Raw genomic sequence first — 20,879 nt, forward strand, 5'->3', positions numbered from 1 at the left:
GCGTGCTTGGTTGTCTGTCGCTACATGTCAGCCCTGCGATTGACTGGCGACCAGTCCTGGGTGTACCCCGCCTCTTGCCCAACGACAGCTGGGATAGGCTCCAGCACCCCCATGACCCCTAATGGGATAAGCGGTATAGAAAATGGATGGATGGATGGATTGCTCCAAATGAAAGGTCTGGATTGCAGACAGGCTCTTTCAGCACCCAGACTCTTCTACTGTAAAGCCATGCTGTTGTGATGGATGCAGTGTAAGGTTGAGTATCCTTTGGGTTTATTCTGATACCGGTGCTAAATTGGTACTTTATATATGGAGCTGTTGCCTAAATGGTGCTTCAATCAATACTTTTGAGAGAAAAAAGTGTTTTAAAGTCGATGGGAATAAAAAGAGCTTTCTGGGTATCATAAATCATTGCAAAATATCTTTATAAAGTTCCAGTCACACATGGGATAAGAAGAGAAAATTCTTGCCTTTTATTTGGAGTGGCAGGGTATCACAATGAACTATTTATACCTGTGTTGTAATTCAGTCCAGTATCTGATGTGTTGGTGCCATGTTGGTATATGTGGTTTAGCATTGTCTTGCTGAAACAGTCAAGGCCTTCCCTTAAAAAAAGACGTTGTCTGAACAGGAGCATATGTTGTTCTAAAACCTTTTTAGCATTGATTGTTCCTTTCCAGATGTGTAAGCTGCCCACGCCATAGGCACTAATGTAACCCCATACCATCAGAGATGCGGGCTTTAGAACTGAGCCACGAGAACAAGCTGGATGGCCTTTCTCCTCTTTGGTCCACAGGACAGGGCATCCATAATTTCCAAAACTAATTTTAAATTTTGATTCATGTGACCACAGAACAGTTTTCCATTTTGCCTCAGTCCATTTTAAATGAGCTTTTTCCCAAAGAAGATGGTGCCATTTTTGGGTCATTTTTCACATGGCTTCTTTGTATGACACAGCCTTAAGTGTCATTTGATAAGGGTACATCCAGCTGTGTTGACAGACTGATCTCTGGAAGTGTTCCTGAGCCCATGCAGTGTTATCCAGTGCAGAATCATGTCAGTTTTTAATGCAGTGGCCCCTTAGGGTCTGAAGACAACAAGCATCCAATATTGACATTCGACCTTGTCCCTTGAACACAGAGATTTCTCCAGATTCTCTGAATCTTTTGATGATATTCTGGACTGTAGATGCTCCTTTTATACCTAGTCATGGTACTGAATTGTTGCAAATTAACCTGATTAGTTGCAAAATGCTTTTAAAGCTGTTTTTCATTTGTACCACTTATTTTCCAGCCATTTGTTTTCCCCGTCCCTACTTTTTTTAGATGCGTTGCTGCCATTAAACTCAAAATGAGCCAATTTTTTTTTTCATGGAATGGTAAAAGGTCTCAGTTTTAACATCTGATAAGTTGTTTATGTTCTGTTGTGAGTAAAATATGGGTTTATGAGATTTGACAATCATTGCATTCTGTTCTTCTTTACATTTTACACGGTGCTTCAACTTTTTTGGAATTAGGGTTGTTTCTGTAGAGTAAATTCAATGCATATAAGCACGCTTAATTGAAAAAATTAATAATCATATAAATGTTTTACCAGTCCATCTTTGTGTTCTTCTAGGACAGAGAGTCTGTGGGTCTGGGATGAGTTTAACATCTAAAATGTTTTATTGACATGAGTTTGTGTGATTTGTGATGCAGATCAGGTGCACGTCTCCGTTTTGTTATTGTCTCGTTTTTAATGAGCCCATTGGTCGACTCTGGGAGCGTTGCTAGGAGACAGGAGAGGCTTGCATCAACGTCGCTGCTCATTCCCCCCCCCCCACCTCTGCTTACAGCCCCGCCCTCCCCCCCACACCACAGTCTCACCCATCCCTCTGTCTGCCTGTCTGTGGTGGAAGTGCTGATGAGTGGGTGGGCAGCGTGGGGAGAGGAAGACGAGGAGAGGGAGGAGGGTGCACAGTGATGTAATGTGGGAGCATTGGCTGAGGAATCACAATAAGCAGAGAGAGAGAGGGGGTGACTGGAGGGAGGAGGACGGTGAGGAGGGAGGAAATGAAGGTTAGAGGGAGGCGAGGCGTGTCCTGTGAGCAGTAGCGAGTCGGAGGCTGGCAGCGGCAGCATGTCAGAGTCGTAATCGAAGCAGAACGGGAAGGGAGGCACCGATCGAGGGGGCTCTGGGAAAATGGATTATGAGAAAAGGAGGACATAAAGGAGGACGACAGCCAGAGGAAGGGACGGACACAGGAGGGGAGGGACGGGGGGATCCTGGGAGAAAATATCGCTGCGGCCATTTGCACCACTGCGGCTTCCCGGCCTGAGTGCCTGCTTGTCTGACTGTTTGCGCTGCTGAAGCCGGCGTCTGTGGATTGAGCATCTCTGCCTGTTTTACCCCCTACCCGTGTCTCTGTGTGTGTTTCTCTGTGACTGTGTTGTGTTGTGTGTGTTTTCTTCTCTTGCAAATATGATGAGACAGACTCCTGCACCCCGGAAGGTACAGAACTCCTCACCACCGCCTTTACCTGTTGGGATTTTGTTGCCGTTGTCTCCATGCTTTTGTTGTTGTTTTTAAGCTGCTTGGAAAGTTCCTCATTTTGCTTTTCGTGGGAATCGCCCTATCTTTTCTCTCCAGTGATATTTAATATTCCCAGTGTGGGATTGGAAGTGTACCTGCAGCTTGTTTGACCCTTTTGCAGTTTATTTCTCTTCAGTATTGTATTTTTTTGCTAACTCACAGTGCCTTTTCTGCAGATTTATTTTATTCCTTTACATGTATGTGCTGATCCTTTGGTTGGATTTCTCTGTCATGTTTTAATTTGGCCTGAAACGTTTTTTTTTTTTATGAGGTCGATGTTTCATCCATCAGGAAACAATCCAATGATTGCACTCTTGGTTGTATATGTAGAAATGAGAGTAGTTCTGTGATTCTAGTACAGCTTGTTCTGTTATCTACAGCACGACACTGTGGCTTAAGAAGGCTGTCAGCTCTTATTTCGGTACAGCTGTTAGCTCAGGCTAATTTCTGCTGAATGGTCCAGCTCTAATCCAATAAAGGAACGATAACTAGCCAATGCCATGGCTGAGTTAATGCTTATGGAGAGAGCGAGTAAGTATGTAATGGATAAGAGGAAGTTAAGAAGGAAAAGATGAGTGCAGGAGATTATTTTGCATGAAAATACAGCGTGATCTGCACAGACCTGGATCTAGTATTTCTTTAAAATCACAAGAAACACCTTAGAAAGTATCCAGGATCTAGTCACTGCCACCTGAAGTTTGATTCCATGACACCAAATTTTATTTGCTGAAAGGTTGTGTTTGAGTAAAACCTTATTTTTTGGCCTGTGTAGGTCTGTAAACCCCTCAGGTACCTGGTAATATCCCTTTAAAGGGAGTTGTTTTTTACAAGATCACTGCAAATTAAAAGTAACATTTGTAATGACATGTCAGTATTATCCAGATAATATTTAACCTACAGTACTGCCTTTGAATTTGATGCCACTTACCTAATTCCATAGCCTAGTTTATGGCCGATAATCTGCACCCTATTAACCAGAATAGCAGATGTGATAACCTTTAAATCTCATTAATGCACTAACAATCTAACAGTGGACTGGTTAGAGGAATTAGGTACAGCAAAAGAATGCAGCATTTTCTCCATCATTCTCCATCATCCACAAAACCAAAATTCTGGTTAACTGTTTAGAAAATACATCATATGGTGTACTGTGATTATTAAATATTCCTCAATTCAAAACAGGAATTAGTGTGGCATTCTATTGTTTAGATTGCAAGTGGATTTTTTATAGTATACATTTAACACTTCAGAGGAACTTCTTGTCATAATTTTGGGTGTTTTTAAATCAGTTTCTGCAAATAAAAGAGGCTAAACTTCAGGCAAATCTTGTATATAATAAACTGAAAATGTTGTTTTTACTCAAACACGAACCCATCAATAGTACAGCCAGGAACAAATCTTATTTCTTGCGGTTATCTTTTAATTTTTGGCAACCTCTTTGTTGTTCTTTAACACTCTAGCAAACAGCTTGTTGCACCAGCTATGCGTAAGTTCTGCCTTAAGTTCTGGTGTAAAGTCCACACTAAACCCTACGTTGAAACTAGTTAAGCTCTAACTTAAGTTGTGTCATTGTTCAGTTTAAGGTTAATAGTTCTGGATTCTTCATTTGTTTTATTTCTATTTTGTTTTCACTTTCTGTGTCCGATTTCAGTTTAGTTTTAATTAGTTTTTGCTGCTGTTTTTTTTAGTTTAGTTTTTATTTTGCAAAAGTGCTTCATTTTAGTTTCATTTTTACTAGTTTTAGTGTTCGTTTTTTACGGAAAGATGTCGAGGCTGAGTGAGTGTCATGCATTTTAAAAACATATTTAAACAGACTATTTGATGATGTTTGAATAAAACTCCAGAGATAAAACTACCACTGTGTGAAGTCTTAACCAATCAAATCAGGCAATTTTACACTCCCCAGACTTGGGTGAAGGTGCCAGTCAGTCTAGTTGTGTCAAAGACTAAAACTAAGGATATTTTGTCTTCATTTTTATTTCATTTTAGTTCAGTTTCAGTTAACTAAAATGATTTTTGAATTTTAGTTTTAGTTATTTAGTTAGTTTTAGTTAACTATAACAACCTTGGTTCAGTTGCACCACAGAGACATAAGGTTGATCTTAACTAGTAGAAGGGTTTTTTTAACTAGTAGATTTACATCCCAACTAACCAAAATATTGTCGCAGATATGACGTATTCTCTTACTTTAACCAATCACTGAAAAGCATTTTTTAACCCGGTGTTTGCTACAGATGCTAATGGCTAAAAATAACGTTTGTTAACTGCTGTTAATCATCAAACAGCATCCAGCGTGGATGAAAAAAATATGTTAACGCATTTTGCCTATGTGAGTGTTGTGCAGCCTACAGCCTAAACCTAGAGCCAGTATAAAATAACACTGATATATGAGTGGTGAAATCGCTAATAACACGAGATAATTTAACAGTGGACATTGGAAATGATCTCCGCTCATGGAAAACAACAGTTATTGATCATGGAGAACGCAGTGCTGACTCAAAATTTCCGGTAAAATCCTCAACTCCTCGTCACCCTCTGGGTTATCACGTCTTTTAGAGCTATCACTATGACAGCCATATTCTACGGAGGACTTTACACCTAGTAGGGGTTAGGTGTAAGATTTAAGTTATAACTTACGCCTACGTTGAAACTATCCTAGCTGGTGCAACACCTTAAATGTCAGGAGAGCATAAACTCTGTAGTAAGTAAGAGCTTACGTTAAACTAGGCTATGTTTGAACTTACACAGAGATGGTGCAACCCATAGCAGAACTCTTACATTTGTAGGATTATCCAACTTTTTTAGCTTAATTTACCTTCTACAAGTAAAAGAGTGCTTTCAAACCACAGCAGCTTTGCAGGACAAACTGTCAAAATGAGAAGAAACCAGAGTGAGGATGTCTCTCAGTGTCCTTCACTGAATATCCACTCATCCATCCAGCTGTGCAGCACATCCTAAACACGCATTATGTCTAGATAACGGGCTATTATCCCCGTGCTGTCTGCAGAATGACAGAGCAGTACAACAGAACTGGGCTCCTTTACCGTCCCCTAGGACACAATGCAGCCATTTAGGTCAGAGCGGCCGTACCAGCCACAGTGTCGGAGGGTTTTATGATCACGTGGGTGGAAGAGATGAGGCCCCAGAAAGAGGAGAGGACAGGAGAGATCAGAGAGAAAACAACCGATCTGTAAAGATGCAACAAGCATTCACCGTGCAACTTTCAGATCAGAAACTTTGACAGGCTTTTATTGTTGTTAAAGTCATATCATCCTCCCTTTTACCCCTTTGTCTGTGATTTCCTGTTTAATATGCCTGAATCTCACTAACCCTACCTGTTTGTTTCCTTCCCTCCTCTCTTCCTCTCCTCTCCTCCGACCTTTTTTCCTCTTCCTCTCCTCCGACCTTTTTTCCTCTTCCTCTCCTCCTCTTCCTTTCCTCCTCAGACCACGGCCAGAAGGCCCAAGGTGAGCCCACTCCTCAAAGTCTTCAGGGGCTTCACATTTCTCTGAGTTTGAATTATTGATGCGTGTTTGTTGTTTCACCACATGCAGCAGTTTGTGTGTTTGTGTGAGCGCTGACCAGACTGTAGTGACGAAACATCACCACACACGATTCACAGTCCATTTTATCCACAGTAGAGATGTGACTTTGGGTTTATAGCACCATTATTTCTGCCTGGTATAACACTGATCAGACATTTCTGCCTGTTTCTTCATTTTTACTCAATCACATCAATATTTAAAGAACGATCATGTCATCCTGTCTCCACATCGTATTCCAGCATTCATGTTTCAACTCTGTTTATCTTTTCTGCTGTAGCAACGTTTGTGACTTTTATGTCTGAGATGCACATCACTTTAAACCTTGCATTTTATTTGCTTATTAGCTTTAATTGCAATTATCAGTTGATTTTAAGTGTTTTTCTTGTTGCAGTTTTGTATTTATGTCCTAAATCAGGTCATCATGGAGGTCCACTGACAGAATTTGCAAAAAAAAGGATAAAGGGAATAGTTTTTGCTGAAACGTCAAGAACGATAGAGTAATAATGATTCTATAGCAGGTGCATAGAGTAATTTTTCATAGATATACATGAGTTAAATGGATGGCCTGGCATTTTGATTGCATATTCAACAAGAAGATTTTTTTATTTTGTTGGATTAGTTCAGATTAATCAGCCATTTTTAAAGGGAGAAATCTTTATTTATTATCTAAAACATTGTCTTAAATTCTGGTTTGTTTGCAAGGACAGGAACAGAAAAATCCAGCACTTACGATGATAGGCTGAGGACTCATGGTGTCAATATAGAAGTTGGGAAGATCCACAACGACTATCAAGTCAAGGGGGCTCATGTGCATTAGTAGCAGCAATGGAACATGACGGCAGCGTGAACAAACAAGTTTCATTAAGTTTTACTGGACCTCCATTATGGCTGCTTCAGTCATTTAACTCCAGTGGTGCTTTCACTTGTCCTTTACTCAGACTTATTAGTAATCAGTTTTTAAGTTTGTTGTATTTCGAGTGTTTTCTCATAATTTTTTTCTCTTCGTTTCTACAGCAGCCCAGCAGAACTGCGGGTGGAAAGGGTGCCGCGTCCGGCTCGGCCTCGGCCTCAGCTGGAGAGATGAGCAGCAGCGAGCCCAGCACGCCGGCTCAGACCCCTCTGGCTGCTCCGGTCATCCCCACCCTCCATTCTCCAGGAAACCTCCCAGCTCCCGGCCCCACCAAGGTCAGAGACTGCTTCAAAACATCACACTGTACTCTAAAATGTAGCTTATAGAGTCACAACATGGAGGTGATGTTTTACAGGCAATGAGAATAAGAAACATCGAGCAGTTACTGAATGAGAGCAGCAACAATTTCAAAAGTTTTTGCATTGATTGGATAGCTTTTCCCCTTTAGAACAGTAGTGTTGTCTGTTAGCTTGGCTGAGTTGGATGTTAGGAATAAAACAGTGCATGGCATGCCAACAGGATCAAAAACATCCGAGGACTCGAGGTGTTTGAGTTAAATGAGATGTGGCATGTCCTGTGCTATAGCTCCCATAAATATAAACATTTTTCTACACAGCTGTCACTTAGTATTGATGTCACACTAGAGATAAAAGTATCTGAAATGAGCTGGAGGCCTTAACTTCTATCTTACAACATCATCTTCAGCATCCCATTCCATTAAACAATTATGAATAGTCAAATAATAAAACCAATTGATGAATTATACCAAGGAATTGCAGTGAGAATTCTGGGATTTACATCAGATTATTATCAGCATAAGTGTGAATATTTATGTATTAACACTGCTGAATTCTCAAACATTTAGAATCTTAACCCTCTATGAGACAGAAATGGTCCTAAATTTAAATCTGGACAAGCAAAATGTTAGCGGATCAAGCATATGAGAATGGATACTATCATTTCTCTACAGATCCACCAAGAGCGCATTCACACCAGAGCTCAACTTAAAACGAACTCTGGTCCATTTTCCCGGATAGTCCGGTTCATTTGGAGCTCATACGATCTCTGGTGCAGACCAAACAAGTGGACTCTGGTCCGTTTGAAAACAGTGGTCTCGGTTCACTTCCAGACGGACCCTGGTACGGTTCGTATGAGGTGTGAAAGCACAGTAGACCAACTTGTGAACCAAAGGCATAAGGGGGCACAAAGCGTAATAATTTACGGATTTATATATGTGATTAAATACACTCAAATACATGTCAGTACCTCGCTCGGCATCATTCTTCAGTACCAATTCATTCAACTGCTCATAACTCCTCAAAACAAAAGCAGAAATCCCACGACGGCATAAATTTAGTGGGTTTTTTAAATTGTTTATGTGGAAAAAAGACATTCCTCTATGTTTCCTTTTCTTCTTCACCGCTCTTTGTTTGGAACGACAGTGCCACAAACTTATGGTTCGGTTCGTTTGGCCAAGGGCTGTGTGACCAAACCACATGTAAGTGCGACAGTGTTGAAATTTCCATTCCAAAACGGACCGAGTCCGCTGGACTATCAGGCGTGAAAACGACCTAGGACCTATTTTATTTGGAAGACAACACAACCTATGTATAAGTTTAACAAAAATGTATAAATGACTGATATCTTGTGAGAATTCTGGAATATAAACCAGAGTGTCATCTGCATACGTGTAAATATTTATGTTTGAATACGGCTGAATTCTCAAACATACACAATCTTAACCCAGCAAAAAAGAAGAGTAAACCCTGAGGGATGCCTCAATACAAATTCAGTCAAGTCAAGTGCATAAGGAGAGAAACTTTCATTACAGATCAACCAAAACCTTTTTTATTGGACAGGGGATAAAACCAATGGGTAGATTCAACCAAGATGTTGAAGTTACTGCAATCATATAAAAATTCTGGAATATTCATCAGCATATCATCTGTAGACATCTGGATATTTAGGTTTGAATATTGCTGAATTCTAAATCATCGTTATTTTATAGAGCAACCAGGACCTTTTGTGACAGAGTTAAGTCAATGTAAAGCAAATTTAGACATTAGTCATGGCAAAAAGACTGAGAACTTTTGACTGAATCATGGATTTAGAGCATTTGAGACTTGTTTATTGCTTTTGGATTCAGTTATATATGGTGGGGCTAAATAGAAGGGTCTCTGACCCCCTGGGGTTCCTTAGTATAATAAAAATACAGTTTAGTTACTTAGCTATTGCCATCATTTTGAAATTATGTCTACCCTGTAAAGTATGTTTAATTTTGATGAATTTAAATGGAAGTAATTGACAGCTGAGAGAGCCTGGTTAATGGTCCTCTTCTGTTGTCTAACATACCTAAAATATAAAACACCTAAAATACATGTCAGCTTTAAATGGACTTTAAAGAAACATATTTTTTGTGAAATATTTTACAACTGGCCTCTTGAGTCTTGTGTGTGTCACTTTAAGAAAATACAATTAACTGAACCTGCTTCTTAGAAAGAAGACAAAGCCATAAAGTGATTAGATCAGGAGCATATGGTCCCTGAGTCCTGATTAAGTCCGCGCCCAAATGTTAATTGATCAGATTGGACTTATCAAGAACGTGGGAAAGGTCAAATCTTTGGTGTTTCATTTGACTTCAGAGCAACTATTTCAGATTTCAGTTTAAAGTTTTTGACTTAAATATTTTATTAAAGTCAGCAGCGTTTTGGTGTTGGATTGAATAAATCTGATTGGTATTTTATCCCTTCAGGAGGACGGCACTTTGGAACCAAAGGTGCAGTGAACTGCTGTGATTTGATGTGACATATTTTAGTGTTTGATGCTGAGGCGTTGCTTTTCTCTCACTAACATGTTAACAAGCTGTCACAAGTGTGAGGTTTGATGTTTAATTACATTCATCGCCAGGATTTCTGCAGAAAGAGAAGCTGCAGGGCTGAGTGAAGATCTGCTGTGGAGTGTTGTGTGGTGATGTGTGCAGAGGTGTGAAAACACATATTGTAAGATGATGAAGCATGTGTTTGTGTCTTGACACTGACTCCCTTCTCTCTGCAGGTTGATTCACTGCATGGAAAATAAAATTGAAGCTTTTTAACATAAAAAGATGAAATGAGAGATGCATTGATTGATTGGGATTTGATCATTATCGACAGATTTCCATTAAAATATGTGATGACACGATCAGAACTGAAGCTTCTCTTCACCGATCACCTGTGGTTAACACTGAGTGAAGCACTCCATGCGCATTGTTCTGTAGTTATATAGGCTAATTTAATTGCTTGCCTATAAGTATTCAGCGCATCAGCACTGTGAATCAAGTTAAAAGGCAGCACCTTTGACTGTTGGCTTGAAAAACCTTTGTCACCTAAGGTTTAGCATTCCCAATTAAGGTGGGAATGCTGGAGCCCTGGAGCATGGTTAAAGCCTTTATTTGTATTTTCTTTTACCTTGCATTGAAAACATCCTAATGTCCTTTCTCTAGGAGGAGGAGGCGCTGCGTGGTCAGGTGAAGGACCTGGAGGAGAAGCTGGAGACTCTGAAGATGAAGCGGACGGAGGACAAGGCCAAGCTGAAGGAGCTGGAGAAACACAAGATCCAGCTGGAGCAGCTGCAGGAGTGGAAGACGAAGATGCAGGAGCAGCAGGCCGAGCTGCAGAAACAGCTCAAAGAGGCCAAGAGGGTGAGAGGCAGCAGATGGAGGAGAGGATGCTGGAGTTCTGTAGTGAATGGAAGTGTAATCTCAGTAGTGTTTGAGTATTTTTTACAAGAAAAGAGCAAAAGTTCAAGAGTACTGATAGATAAAAGAAATCTTCTACTTTCGGATGCTCTTTAGTATTTTAAGGTCTATAAAAACATATTTATCAAACAGTTCCTTGTTGTGAACTGTTGGTTCATAGAAATTTATAACCTTAATTTTGGGGCTAACACTGGTCCTAGTTTTTGTTTTTTGGGGCTTTATGTGCAATTTTTTTCATAGAGAGGTCCAAACTGGAAAATTTTCAGCTGAAAAATGGAAGCAATTTATGAAATCTCATATGGAGGCGACAAAATCAGTTTCAGTTACACAAGAACATCCAGATAAGGGACCTTAAATAATGTGTTTTTAAGAATTATTTCAGTTTTCAGCTGTTCTTTGTATCTAAATTGGTAAATTTTACTCAAGCAAATATTGACTAAACCAAAGATACAAAAGAATAAACTGGTGACTTATTTGTAATCATGTCTCTCTTCTCACACTAATTCTCCAGTCTGGGTTTGGACAGTTTTTCTACAAATTGGAGACAAACTCATGTGTTAACATAGAATTATTGAGAATTAGATCTCAGCAGAACGGACAACCACACTCATCAAACAGCAGCAGGGAGGAAAAAAGTGTTAATTAAAGAAATAAAAGTATGCAGGAAGCTAAAAACATTATATAAACAAAGAAGGTTTGAAGGTAGATTTATAAAAAATGTATGAACTGAACTCTAGTTTACTGATGTGTAGGAGGCAAAAGAAGCTCTGGAGGCGAAGGAGCGTTACGTGGAGGAGATGTCGGACACAGCGGATGCGATCGAGATGGCCACGCTGGATAAAGAGATGGCCGAGGAGAGGGCGGAGTCTCTGCAGCTGGAGGTCGACTCACTGAAGGAGAAAGTGGACGAGCTCACCATGGACCTGGAGATCCTGAAGCACGAGATCGAGGAGAAAGGTGCTGTTACAATGCTGTACTTTAAAAAAACTGTTTCTTTTTTTCACAACAGAGCCGAGCGACCAGTCTGATTATTATCAACACAAAATAGTGAGACACTGTTCAGGTTGGCTCAATTTAAAAGGAGATATGGAAAATGAAGACCTATGAATGAAATAAGGGAAATAGAAACAGTGAAAAAGTTAGAGTGCATAAAATATCAATTAAAATAGCAATGGAGAGGTAGAGAAAACTTCTGTGCGTTAAATTTATATGGGTCATTTACATATATGGCTTCATTTCTTGCAGTTGCGCCACCTGACCGATAATTTGCTAAGCTGACAAGAAGTCAGGAAGTCAAGCTCAGTGGGCGGGCTCTTGTCTGCCATTAGGTTGATCCAAAGGTCAGTTGAGATAGCGATTTCAATATGGAGGCTGCCATGGATTGGCTTTAAAAGCTGTTTGAGTCTGACTATTGTAAGCAGACGACTGATGTTGCACAGGCTTTGTCCGATTAGAATAGAATAGAATAGAATAGAATAGAATAGAATAGAATAGAATAGAATAGATGTTAATTGCCATTTGCACAGGTACGGGACAGTGCATTGGAATTTTTGTGCGCTGCTTCTTGAGTCAGCTCTACAAAAGACTAAAAAGCATAAAAGTATATAAATATAGCAATTTAAACAATAAGATTTGTGATATAAATAAAGTTTTATTACCAAAAATATACAATAAATATAAAAATAAAAGAGTACATAAATAAAATAAAAATAAAGAAAGGTAAGATAGAAAAAATAACACGGCTGTAAAAATTTTCAAGATTTCTACATCTGCCATCGTACCTGGGATTTCTTGCATTGGTTATTGCACATAGAGAAATAATTTACACGTTATTGCACACTTCAGTAGTTGCACATAGTGACAGTGACAATTCTTTTTATGGTTTCGACTCATGGTCTTTTTCTGCATTGAACAGTTAAACACCAAAGACGAAGCTACTCAACCCAAAGACATATAACATAGGAATAACTATTTTTCAACACGTATCATTTTTAGTGCAAAAAATTAACAGATTGTACCTTTAATAATAATTTCAAAAAATATTATTACCTCCACCAAGGAGGTTATGTGATTGGCAGAGTTTGTTAGTTAGTTAGTTTGCAACATAACTCAAAAAGTTATGGACGGATTTTGATGAAATTTTCAGGAAATGTCAGAAATGGCATAGGGAAGAACTGGTTAGATTTTGGGAGTGATCCAGATCCAGGAATTTTTTTGAAGGTTTCTGTACTATTGGGAGACAGGGCTAATGGCAGAGGTCTGCGCTCTCCGAGTGCTTTTCTAGTTATAACTGTAGCTGAGCTTCAGTTTAGCCTCATGGGCTCTGAAAAGAATAGTATGTATGGACGAGCAGCCAGGAGTGAAATCAGGCAGTGACCTCTGAGTGCAGACTGGTGGCTGATTTATTGTTAAAAACGGTTTCATCCTGTTAGGTTTCTTTTTCCAAATGCAGTCTGTTAATCAAAGCTGGAAGAGCGTGGCCATTTGTTTAATTGAAACTTCATACAGCGGTATAAATTCTGCTGCAGGGTGAAATAAATTAAAAATGTATTTAGCTCCAGCAGGGAATAGAAGGATGTATCAGTGGACAAGGTTCTGTTCAGCTGAAGTTTTGTGTGTTTTCTCTCACAGGTTCGGACGGAGCTGCGTCCAGTTATCACGTGAAACAGCTTGAGGAGCAGAACGGCAGACTGAAGGAAGCTCTGGTCAGGTAAGCAGGAAAGCAAGAAATAATCTTTGGTGTCATTTGGCTCTGAGAGAAGTGTTTATATGGTGTGAAAATACACAATCATAATTTATTAGACTGTAGTAGCAGGAGTAGGAGGTTTGTTTTTCAGTGTGTCATCCTCAGCCCACGTGGACTCAGCAGAGACACAACAAACAAACAGAGAAGATCAACAACAACAGAAAACACAGAGTCTCATTCACCAGCTGTTATTGGGAATAAACCAAAGTTGTTGGTTTCTTTTTAACTGAAAACAACATTTAAATATCCTAGGTTACCATAGATGTTATAATATACTTCAAATTTATTATATCATTTATTCAACTGTGTTGCAAATCAGCCTCTTTACTGCTGTTGTTTACTTTTTACTGATGAACATTGAACATGGTTGGATGGCAACAAGTATAGGACAAAAAAGGGAAATACACAATAAGTACGGCTGCTCAGTAACTCAAAATAAACACATCAGAAAAGTCTGAAATTTTAGAATAAAGAGAGCAAACAATGCTCCATTGTGAGGCTGGGGCACAGAGCTCTAACTTTCACTCCATTTTGAGATAATCAGATGAAACTTGAGCAATGAAAAAAGCTTTAAAGTGTGTCTGTACCTATGGTTGTTTTGATATTCAGTAGCTTTTAAGAACACTGTCGGAGCTGTGGTGTGTGTCACATAGATTTGAAATGACCTATATTCTACACAGAAGTTCAAAAAGGTTAAAAGAAAAGGGAGAGAAGTTTAACAAAGCTCCTGATCCAGATCTATTTTATTTTGTGTCAGGATGCGTGATCTGTCGGCTTCAGAGAAGCAGGAACACGTGAAGTTACAGAAGCAGATGGAGAAGAAGAACGTGGAGCTGGATGCTCTGAGGAGCCAGAAAGAAAAACTACAGGAGGAGATGAGTGTGGCGGAGAAGACCATTGACGAGCTGAAAGAGCAGGTCAGAGATTCATCTTCGTCTAGAGATGCAGGAGAACTAATCAAGCTTTTTTTTTACCCTGAGATAAAGTTTTATTTTGACCTTAAAGAGAGGGAATGATGGTGGTGATGATCTTTCAGGTGGATGCAGCTTTAGGGGCGGAGGAGATGGTGGAGACGCTGACAGAGAGGAACCTCGATCTGGAGGAGAAAGTGAGAGAGTTAAGAGAGACGGTGACTGACCTGGTGAGTGAAAATGATCCTCAGACTCTAAAATCATCAGGATGAAACAAACACTGAATATGTGGCTTCCAAATAATTACTCCCAAAGTTGTTTTCTATAATCTTTTCTTGACCTTGACAAAAAATGTCACAGCATTTACGGTTGAAAAGGAGGGTCCAGTGTGTCCTCTGCTAAAGGAGATAAAAGGAAGCAGTGAAGCTGCTCTCTTATCTTTCAGAGAATTCAGCTCTCATGGATGACATTTAAAAACTTATGGGTCATTTCTCTCACTTAGAAACCTTCCCAACCAAAAAGGACAATTCAAGCGGACCCTGAGATTAGACTGGTGAACTTCCTGTGTGTTTTAGAGGAAATTAAAGAACCTCTGTGTGCTGACTCATTTCATTAGAGATGTAGGCCAAGGTCATGTTCAACTCAGTGCTGCCCTCTAGTGTCCAGAATCACTGCAGGGGAAAATGTGTTAATGTTCGTTTGGCCTGAAAATGAACTCAGAGCTTTAGACGGGATTTAAAATGACTTTATGGCTGACACATCTGTCTGTAGCTGCTCTATGTAATATTTTATTCATTTGATGTTGCTTTCATGTCTTTTGACAAATTATATTCACAAACTTGTATTATATTTGTTTGTATTCTTTTAGTTTATTGAGACCTCTTAGAATTATGTGACGGGGTGTCTTCACCTAATTGAAAGAGATTTTTATTTTTGCTCCACAGACAAAAGACAGACTGGTCTCCAGTTCCCTATAATAAATTTATCATCTGATAAATTGTCTAGTAAACGTAGAAAGTTTTTTTATAATAAGCCACTACTGCCGAAATAGCAGCAATGGCTTATTATAAACCAATTTTGTTGTGAAAGCTTTAAGAAAAATGTGAAAATCTTTTGAGTGTGAAAGCTACTATATGACTTCAGAATCAAAGTAAATTTAAAGGAGTAAGTCAAACAATTTCACATAATTTACTCATTAATGAGATTTCAAATTTGAACTAAACTATTTTGATCTGTAAAATCAAACTTTCCAAAACAAACTTTTTATTTTTGATTCATTAGTTTAGGTAAGACAGTTTGTAGAAATCCACATTTCAGATCTTGGCTTGTTATATTTAAATTTTCTCATTTCTGTGGGGATAAATGACAGAAAATTTACATTAAAGAAGTATTTAGGACACTTAGAAAACCATTTTTTACCATTTCCTGAAATTTTATTGGCCAGAAAAGTTAGATATTTTAACTAGAAAATACTGTAATGGGGCGCGGGAGGCCTGATGGTACATGGCGTCCCATGGTTCAAATCTGGCCTGTGGCCTTTTGTCTCTCCCCAGCTCTCTCATCCCTGCTTCTGATTCTGTCCACTGTTCTCCTCTGTCAATAAAGGCATAAAAAGCTGAAAAATAAATCTGTACAAAAAGGAAAATCAAATACAGCATTAATATTTTAATATACAAGGAAACCCTTACTAGGTGTTTTTTTTAGCAGGGACCACACCGTCAGGAGGATATTATTAGACATTGTTTATTAATGGTTTTAGATTGATTCTTTCAGTCTGGGATGTTTAGCATCTGCTAACATCAGTCTATGAAGCTCAGTTTGTCAAACCCCCTCAGGGCCATACAGAGAGGAGGACAGCGAGAAATGGGGAAAAGGAGTGGAAGTAAAGGATGTGGAACGGAAGAATATGAAAGGAGAAATGGTTGAGTTGTGGTCCAGCTCCTGAATATCTGCTATGAGCACCATGTAAAAAAAGTTTTATTCTGGCTCATTTTCATTAGAAAAGTTCTGACCCTGGTTGCGTTCATTGTCCGCCCCTGTTAGGAAGCGATAAACGAGATGAACGATGAGCTGCAGGAAAACGCCAGAGAGACGGAGCTGGAGCTGAGGGAGATGTTGGATCTGGGCGCCGCCAAAGTCCGAGAGTCTGAGAAACGCGTTGAAGCTGCTCAGGAGACGGTGGCTGATTACCAGCAGACCATCCAGAAGTACCGCGAGCTCACGGCTCACCTGCAGGTAAACACAGACATCATCAGCATATTCAGTTCGTTTTAACATTCTAACTGTAGTTATGACGGCATTTTGTCTGGACGTGTCTTGAACTGTGAATTTGTCCTGCTGTTACTTGTTTTATCGTTGGAACACTGAAACTGATGAGCAAATGTACCATTTAGCCTCCATTTTATTTTCCAATTGTTTCTTGAGTATAACAGTTGTCATATTCCTTACATGCATCCATGCATTCAGCCAATAGAACGGATTCTGATTGTCTGTTTTTGCTGCAGGAGGTGAACAGAGAACTGACCAGCCAGCAGGAAGCATCAGCCGAGCTGCAGCAGCAGCCTGCTGCAGAGATGTTTGATTTCAAGATTAAGTTTGCAGAGACAAAGGCATACGCCAAGGTCAGAGACTGGAAATGCTTTCTGAATCTCAATAAGGAGATTTTATTCGGTATTTTGATAATGTTTAATTAGATCCACTACCAGCTTAAATGTCCTCTTTCACCTCTATTTTAGATAAACTTTTAAAGTTAAACTTATTTTGTCTGTAGCAGCATCCTGTCTTTGTCTTAATCTAACCAGAATAACTTGAGTGGTCTGTTCTTTATCGTCCAGGCCATTGAGATGGAGCTGAGGAAAATGGAGGTCGGTCAGGCCAACAGACACGTCTCTCTTCTGACCTCCTTTATGCCCGAGTCGTTCCTCCGTCATGGTGGAGATCACGACTGCATCCTGGTCCTGCTGCTCATCCCCAGACTCATTTGCAAGGTGAAAACCTCTATTATATTATATTTAGTCCTAGAAATAGTGCGTAATGGGAAAGACAAACAAAGAGAGAACTTATTTATTTACCTGTCTGTGTGCAGGCGGAGCTGATCAGTAAGCAGGCTCAGGAGAAGTTTGACCTGAACGAGAACTGTGTGGAGCGAGCCGGGCTGAAGGGGGCTGTCGGGGAGCAGCTGAGCTTTGCAGGTGGCCTGGTTTACTCGCTTAGTCTGCTGCAGGCCACGCTGCATAAATACGAACAGTAAGACTCAGTCCCAATACAACCCCTTGCCCCATTACAGCCTTATCGCCTACATTTTGCACATTCATGTTTAGGGGTTAGGATGTCCAGTCAGTCAGATTGTATTTTTTGCACCATATTACCCTGATTTTTCCAGTGCATTCATATTTGTATGAGTTTTTATTTCAATTTAGCGTGTAAACAGACATTAATAACTGTTTCTGATGTGTGCATTAGGGCTCTGTCTCAGTGCAGTGTGGAAGTCTATAAGAAGATCGGCTCTCTGTACCCAGAGATGAGCGTTCATGAGCGATCTCTGGATTTCCTCATCGACCTGCTGCACAAAGATCAGCTGGACGAGACGGTCAACGTGGAGCCGCTCACCAAGGCCATCAAATATTATCAGGTATAAACACAGGCAAAGTAAATCTATGAGCACAAATAAATAAATAAAATACTGTATTAGCTTTACTTTAAAAGGATATTTGTAAATGGCATTTAGGACCACTTTATATTTCAGTTTATTTTTGTTATAGAAAATCTTCTTTTCAAATTTGAGCTTCATATTTTGAGCTACTGAGCCAATTTGAAAGTGTGAGCCTCCATTTGGAGCTGCCTGCATTTCACAACTACACACATACTTAATACACACCTCAACACCACCACTATATGTTTTCCTTAGTTAATCCAAAGTGAGTTTGAGACAATGTTTTTAATATGGTGACCACCACGGATACTTAAAGACCGCATCACCGACCCAATAGTTCAAGTGTCCTGGACTCAGATACTGCTCTATTTCTGTGCCAGTACAGGTTTTAGTAGTTAAAGAGACTGATAAACAATATTTGAATCTTACATGTATTTGGAGTAGAAATTAGCCATTACTTTCATTTATTTAAATGTTAGATTTACAGTATGTAAAGAGATGCAAATGGGTTTCATAACTGGCTAACTACAGCCGCTCATGAAGGCTTTGAGTCATCTCTAATTGAGAATCTTTGCCTCCAAAGTTAGAAATAAACTAAATCCTTTGTAGGTCCTATCCTCAATGAAAGAGGAGGAATAGGAATTAAAAAATTTGGCACACTTTGCAGGAGAGAGTGGCAGTAAAAACGAGCCATACAGTCTATAATTTTAGCATTTTTTCTATGACAGTTCTGCATCTATTAAGTTTACTTCAGTGTTAATTTTGGCAGCTATTTTTAATTTTAGTCTTAGTTTTAATCTTTAAATGAAATGCATTTTAGTTTTAGTCTAGTTTTAGTCAACGAAAACTTAAAACATGTTAGTCTAGTTTTAGTCCATAAAAAGTCCTCACATTTTAGTCTTTACTTTTAGTCCAAGCATTTATTTTCTTGCCTAAATCTGATACCAATCATGGTTGTGATCTGTGCACTCTGTCAAACCTGGGGTCCCTGCTTTCTACAGCTGAGAGGCAGAATAGATAAAGCTGCATTGTTTTTTGACAGATTTACCCACAGTGGAGAAATATCACGGATTTTGAATGTTCAACGAAAACTACATTACATTTTAGTCTAGTTTTAGTCATCTTGATGAAAACTAAACTTACTTTTAGTCAGTTTTAGTCATCACAGATCTATTTTTGTTAGTCTTAATCTAGTTTTTGTCATTGAAAAAAAGGCTGTTGAAGAATAGTTTTAGTCATAGTTTTAGTTGACGAAATTAACACTGGTTTACTTCTCACAAAAGGATGCACATTAATGTGAAGATGAACCCTCTGCCAATGACTTTACAATCTTCCTCTGAACCATCAGTGTGATATTATACATTTTTGATGAAACATGCTGAGTCACAGACTTTTAGGTCTTAAAGTCAGCATTGCTGGATTCAAAACACTGAAGAAAAATATCATATGCAAAAAAAAAAACACTCTAGAGGCAGACAAGGTTTTTTAAGAATTGAAGAGAACAATTTAAGTTGTTTTTTTTTTTAAGTAAGATGTTATGGTTGGTCATTCTTGGTCAACAAATGGAGCCACTATTTGTGAATGTATTTATTTATACAAAGTCATTTCTTCCCTCAGCACCTGTACAGCATCCACCTGGTGGAGCAGACTGAGGACTGCACCATGCAGCTGGCTGATCACATCAGAGTGAGTAACAACATGAATCTGTGCAGAGTTTAGACACAGAACAATGTCACACTGTAAAGAAAGATCTTCACTCTTAGACCACTTCAGATTTATTATTGAGCATTTCTGCCTCTTATTTCATTTAAGCCTGTGAGGAATTAGACTGTTATCAGTGCACAGCAAATGTTTTTTATCTGCTACTTAAACTAAAAGTGTCTTACTGGTTGAATATCACCCTTCGTGTCCATGTGCAGTTTACCCAGAGCGCCTTGGACTGCATGGCGGTGGAGGTTGGTCGTCTGAGGGCATTCCTGCACGCCGGTCAGGAGAAGACCGACATCGCCGTGCTGCTGAAGGACCTGGAGACATCCTGCAGCGACATCCGACAGTTCTGCAAGAAAATAAGACGCAGGATGCCTGGAACAGATGCACCAGGGATCCCTGCAGCGCTGAACTTTGGACAGCAGGTAAACATGGCGATGAAAAGCCCCTGCATGCTGAATTATCTGCTTTCTGGTTCAATACAGCTAAGCTGCCGCAAAATTAAGTTATGTAATGTTTACTGTTGCAGAGGTGAAGATTACCAAGATAAGATTACCGAAAAATCGGATATTTTGCTGCATCTGGCTTTGAAATTTTTACAGCTGAAGTTTCCTGATATTTCAAGAAACCTCAAATAGCTCTAGTTTTATTAATAGTCATCAGGCCTTGATTTTAGGGCTTACATTGAGAACGTGGCACAAAGTAAATACAGAGAGATATTTTAGGAGAAATGAGACAAATATGCTTTCTAAGATTTGAGTTTTTCAGTAATAATCCGATGTATTTTTACCTGCAGGTGTCAGACACACTCTCAGACTGTAGGAAACACCTGACCTGGGTGGTGGCCGTGCTGCAGGAAGTTGCAGCAGCCGGAGCTCAGATGATGTCTCCTCTGGGTGAGCAGGAGGGGCTGGCAGCCGTCAAACTGGAGGATGTGGCGTTCAAGGCCGGAGAACAGGTAAATACGACAACACTTTCTATACTTAAATTTTCATTTGTCATGATTTACTGGATATGAGGACAAGAATGATAGAGAAACCATGTGAAAAATATATGGAAATACAAAATGTACAGTGCTGTGAAAAAGCTTTAGGCCACCAC

The 20,879-nt window shown here is 39.5% G+C and overlaps 1 protein-coding gene across 6 annotated transcripts in view; it reads left to right on the plus strand.

The window, feature by feature from the left end:
- LOC121526143 (dynactin subunit 1-like) overlaps nt 1-20,879 on the plus strand; it is a 63,679-nt gene that overhangs the window by 35,182 nt on the left and 7,618 nt on the right. For 3 of the 6 annotated variants that reach the window (XM_041812552.1, XM_041812548.1, XM_041812549.1), the window contains exons 6-22: nt 2,473-2,490; nt 6,018-6,038; nt 7,131-7,301; nt 9,779-9,802; nt 10,508-10,705; nt 11,515-11,719; nt 13,394-13,472; nt 14,266-14,425; nt 14,545-14,649; nt 16,463-16,654; nt 16,924-17,040; nt 17,254-17,406; nt 17,505-17,665; nt 17,882-18,050; nt 19,689-19,757; nt 19,991-20,203; nt 20,575-20,736. In XM_041812552.1, coding sequence (XP_041668486.1) covers nt 2,473-2,490; nt 6,018-6,038; nt 7,131-7,301; nt 9,779-9,802; nt 10,508-10,705; nt 11,515-11,719; nt 13,394-13,472; nt 14,266-14,425; nt 14,545-14,649; nt 16,463-16,654; nt 16,924-17,040; nt 17,254-17,406; nt 17,505-17,665; nt 17,882-18,050; nt 19,689-19,757; nt 19,991-20,203; nt 20,575-20,736 — 2,217 coding nt within the window. The remainder of the gene's footprint in view (nt 1-2,472; nt 2,491-6,017; nt 6,039-7,130; nt 7,302-9,778; nt 9,803-10,507; nt 10,706-11,514; nt 11,720-13,393; nt 13,473-14,265; nt 14,426-14,544; nt 14,650-16,462; nt 16,655-16,923; nt 17,041-17,253; nt 17,407-17,504; nt 17,666-17,881; nt 18,051-19,688; nt 19,758-19,990; nt 20,204-20,574; nt 20,737-20,879) is intronic. The other 3 variants (XM_041812551.1, XM_041812550.1, XM_041812553.1) reach the window with 3 other exon arrangements.

Source organism: Cheilinus undulatus, linkage group 18, assembly GCF_018320785.1.
Source record: "Cheilinus undulatus linkage group 18, ASM1832078v1, whole genome shotgun sequence".
Lineage (NCBI taxonomy): Eukaryota > Metazoa > Chordata > Actinopteri > Labriformes > Labridae > Cheilinus > Cheilinus undulatus.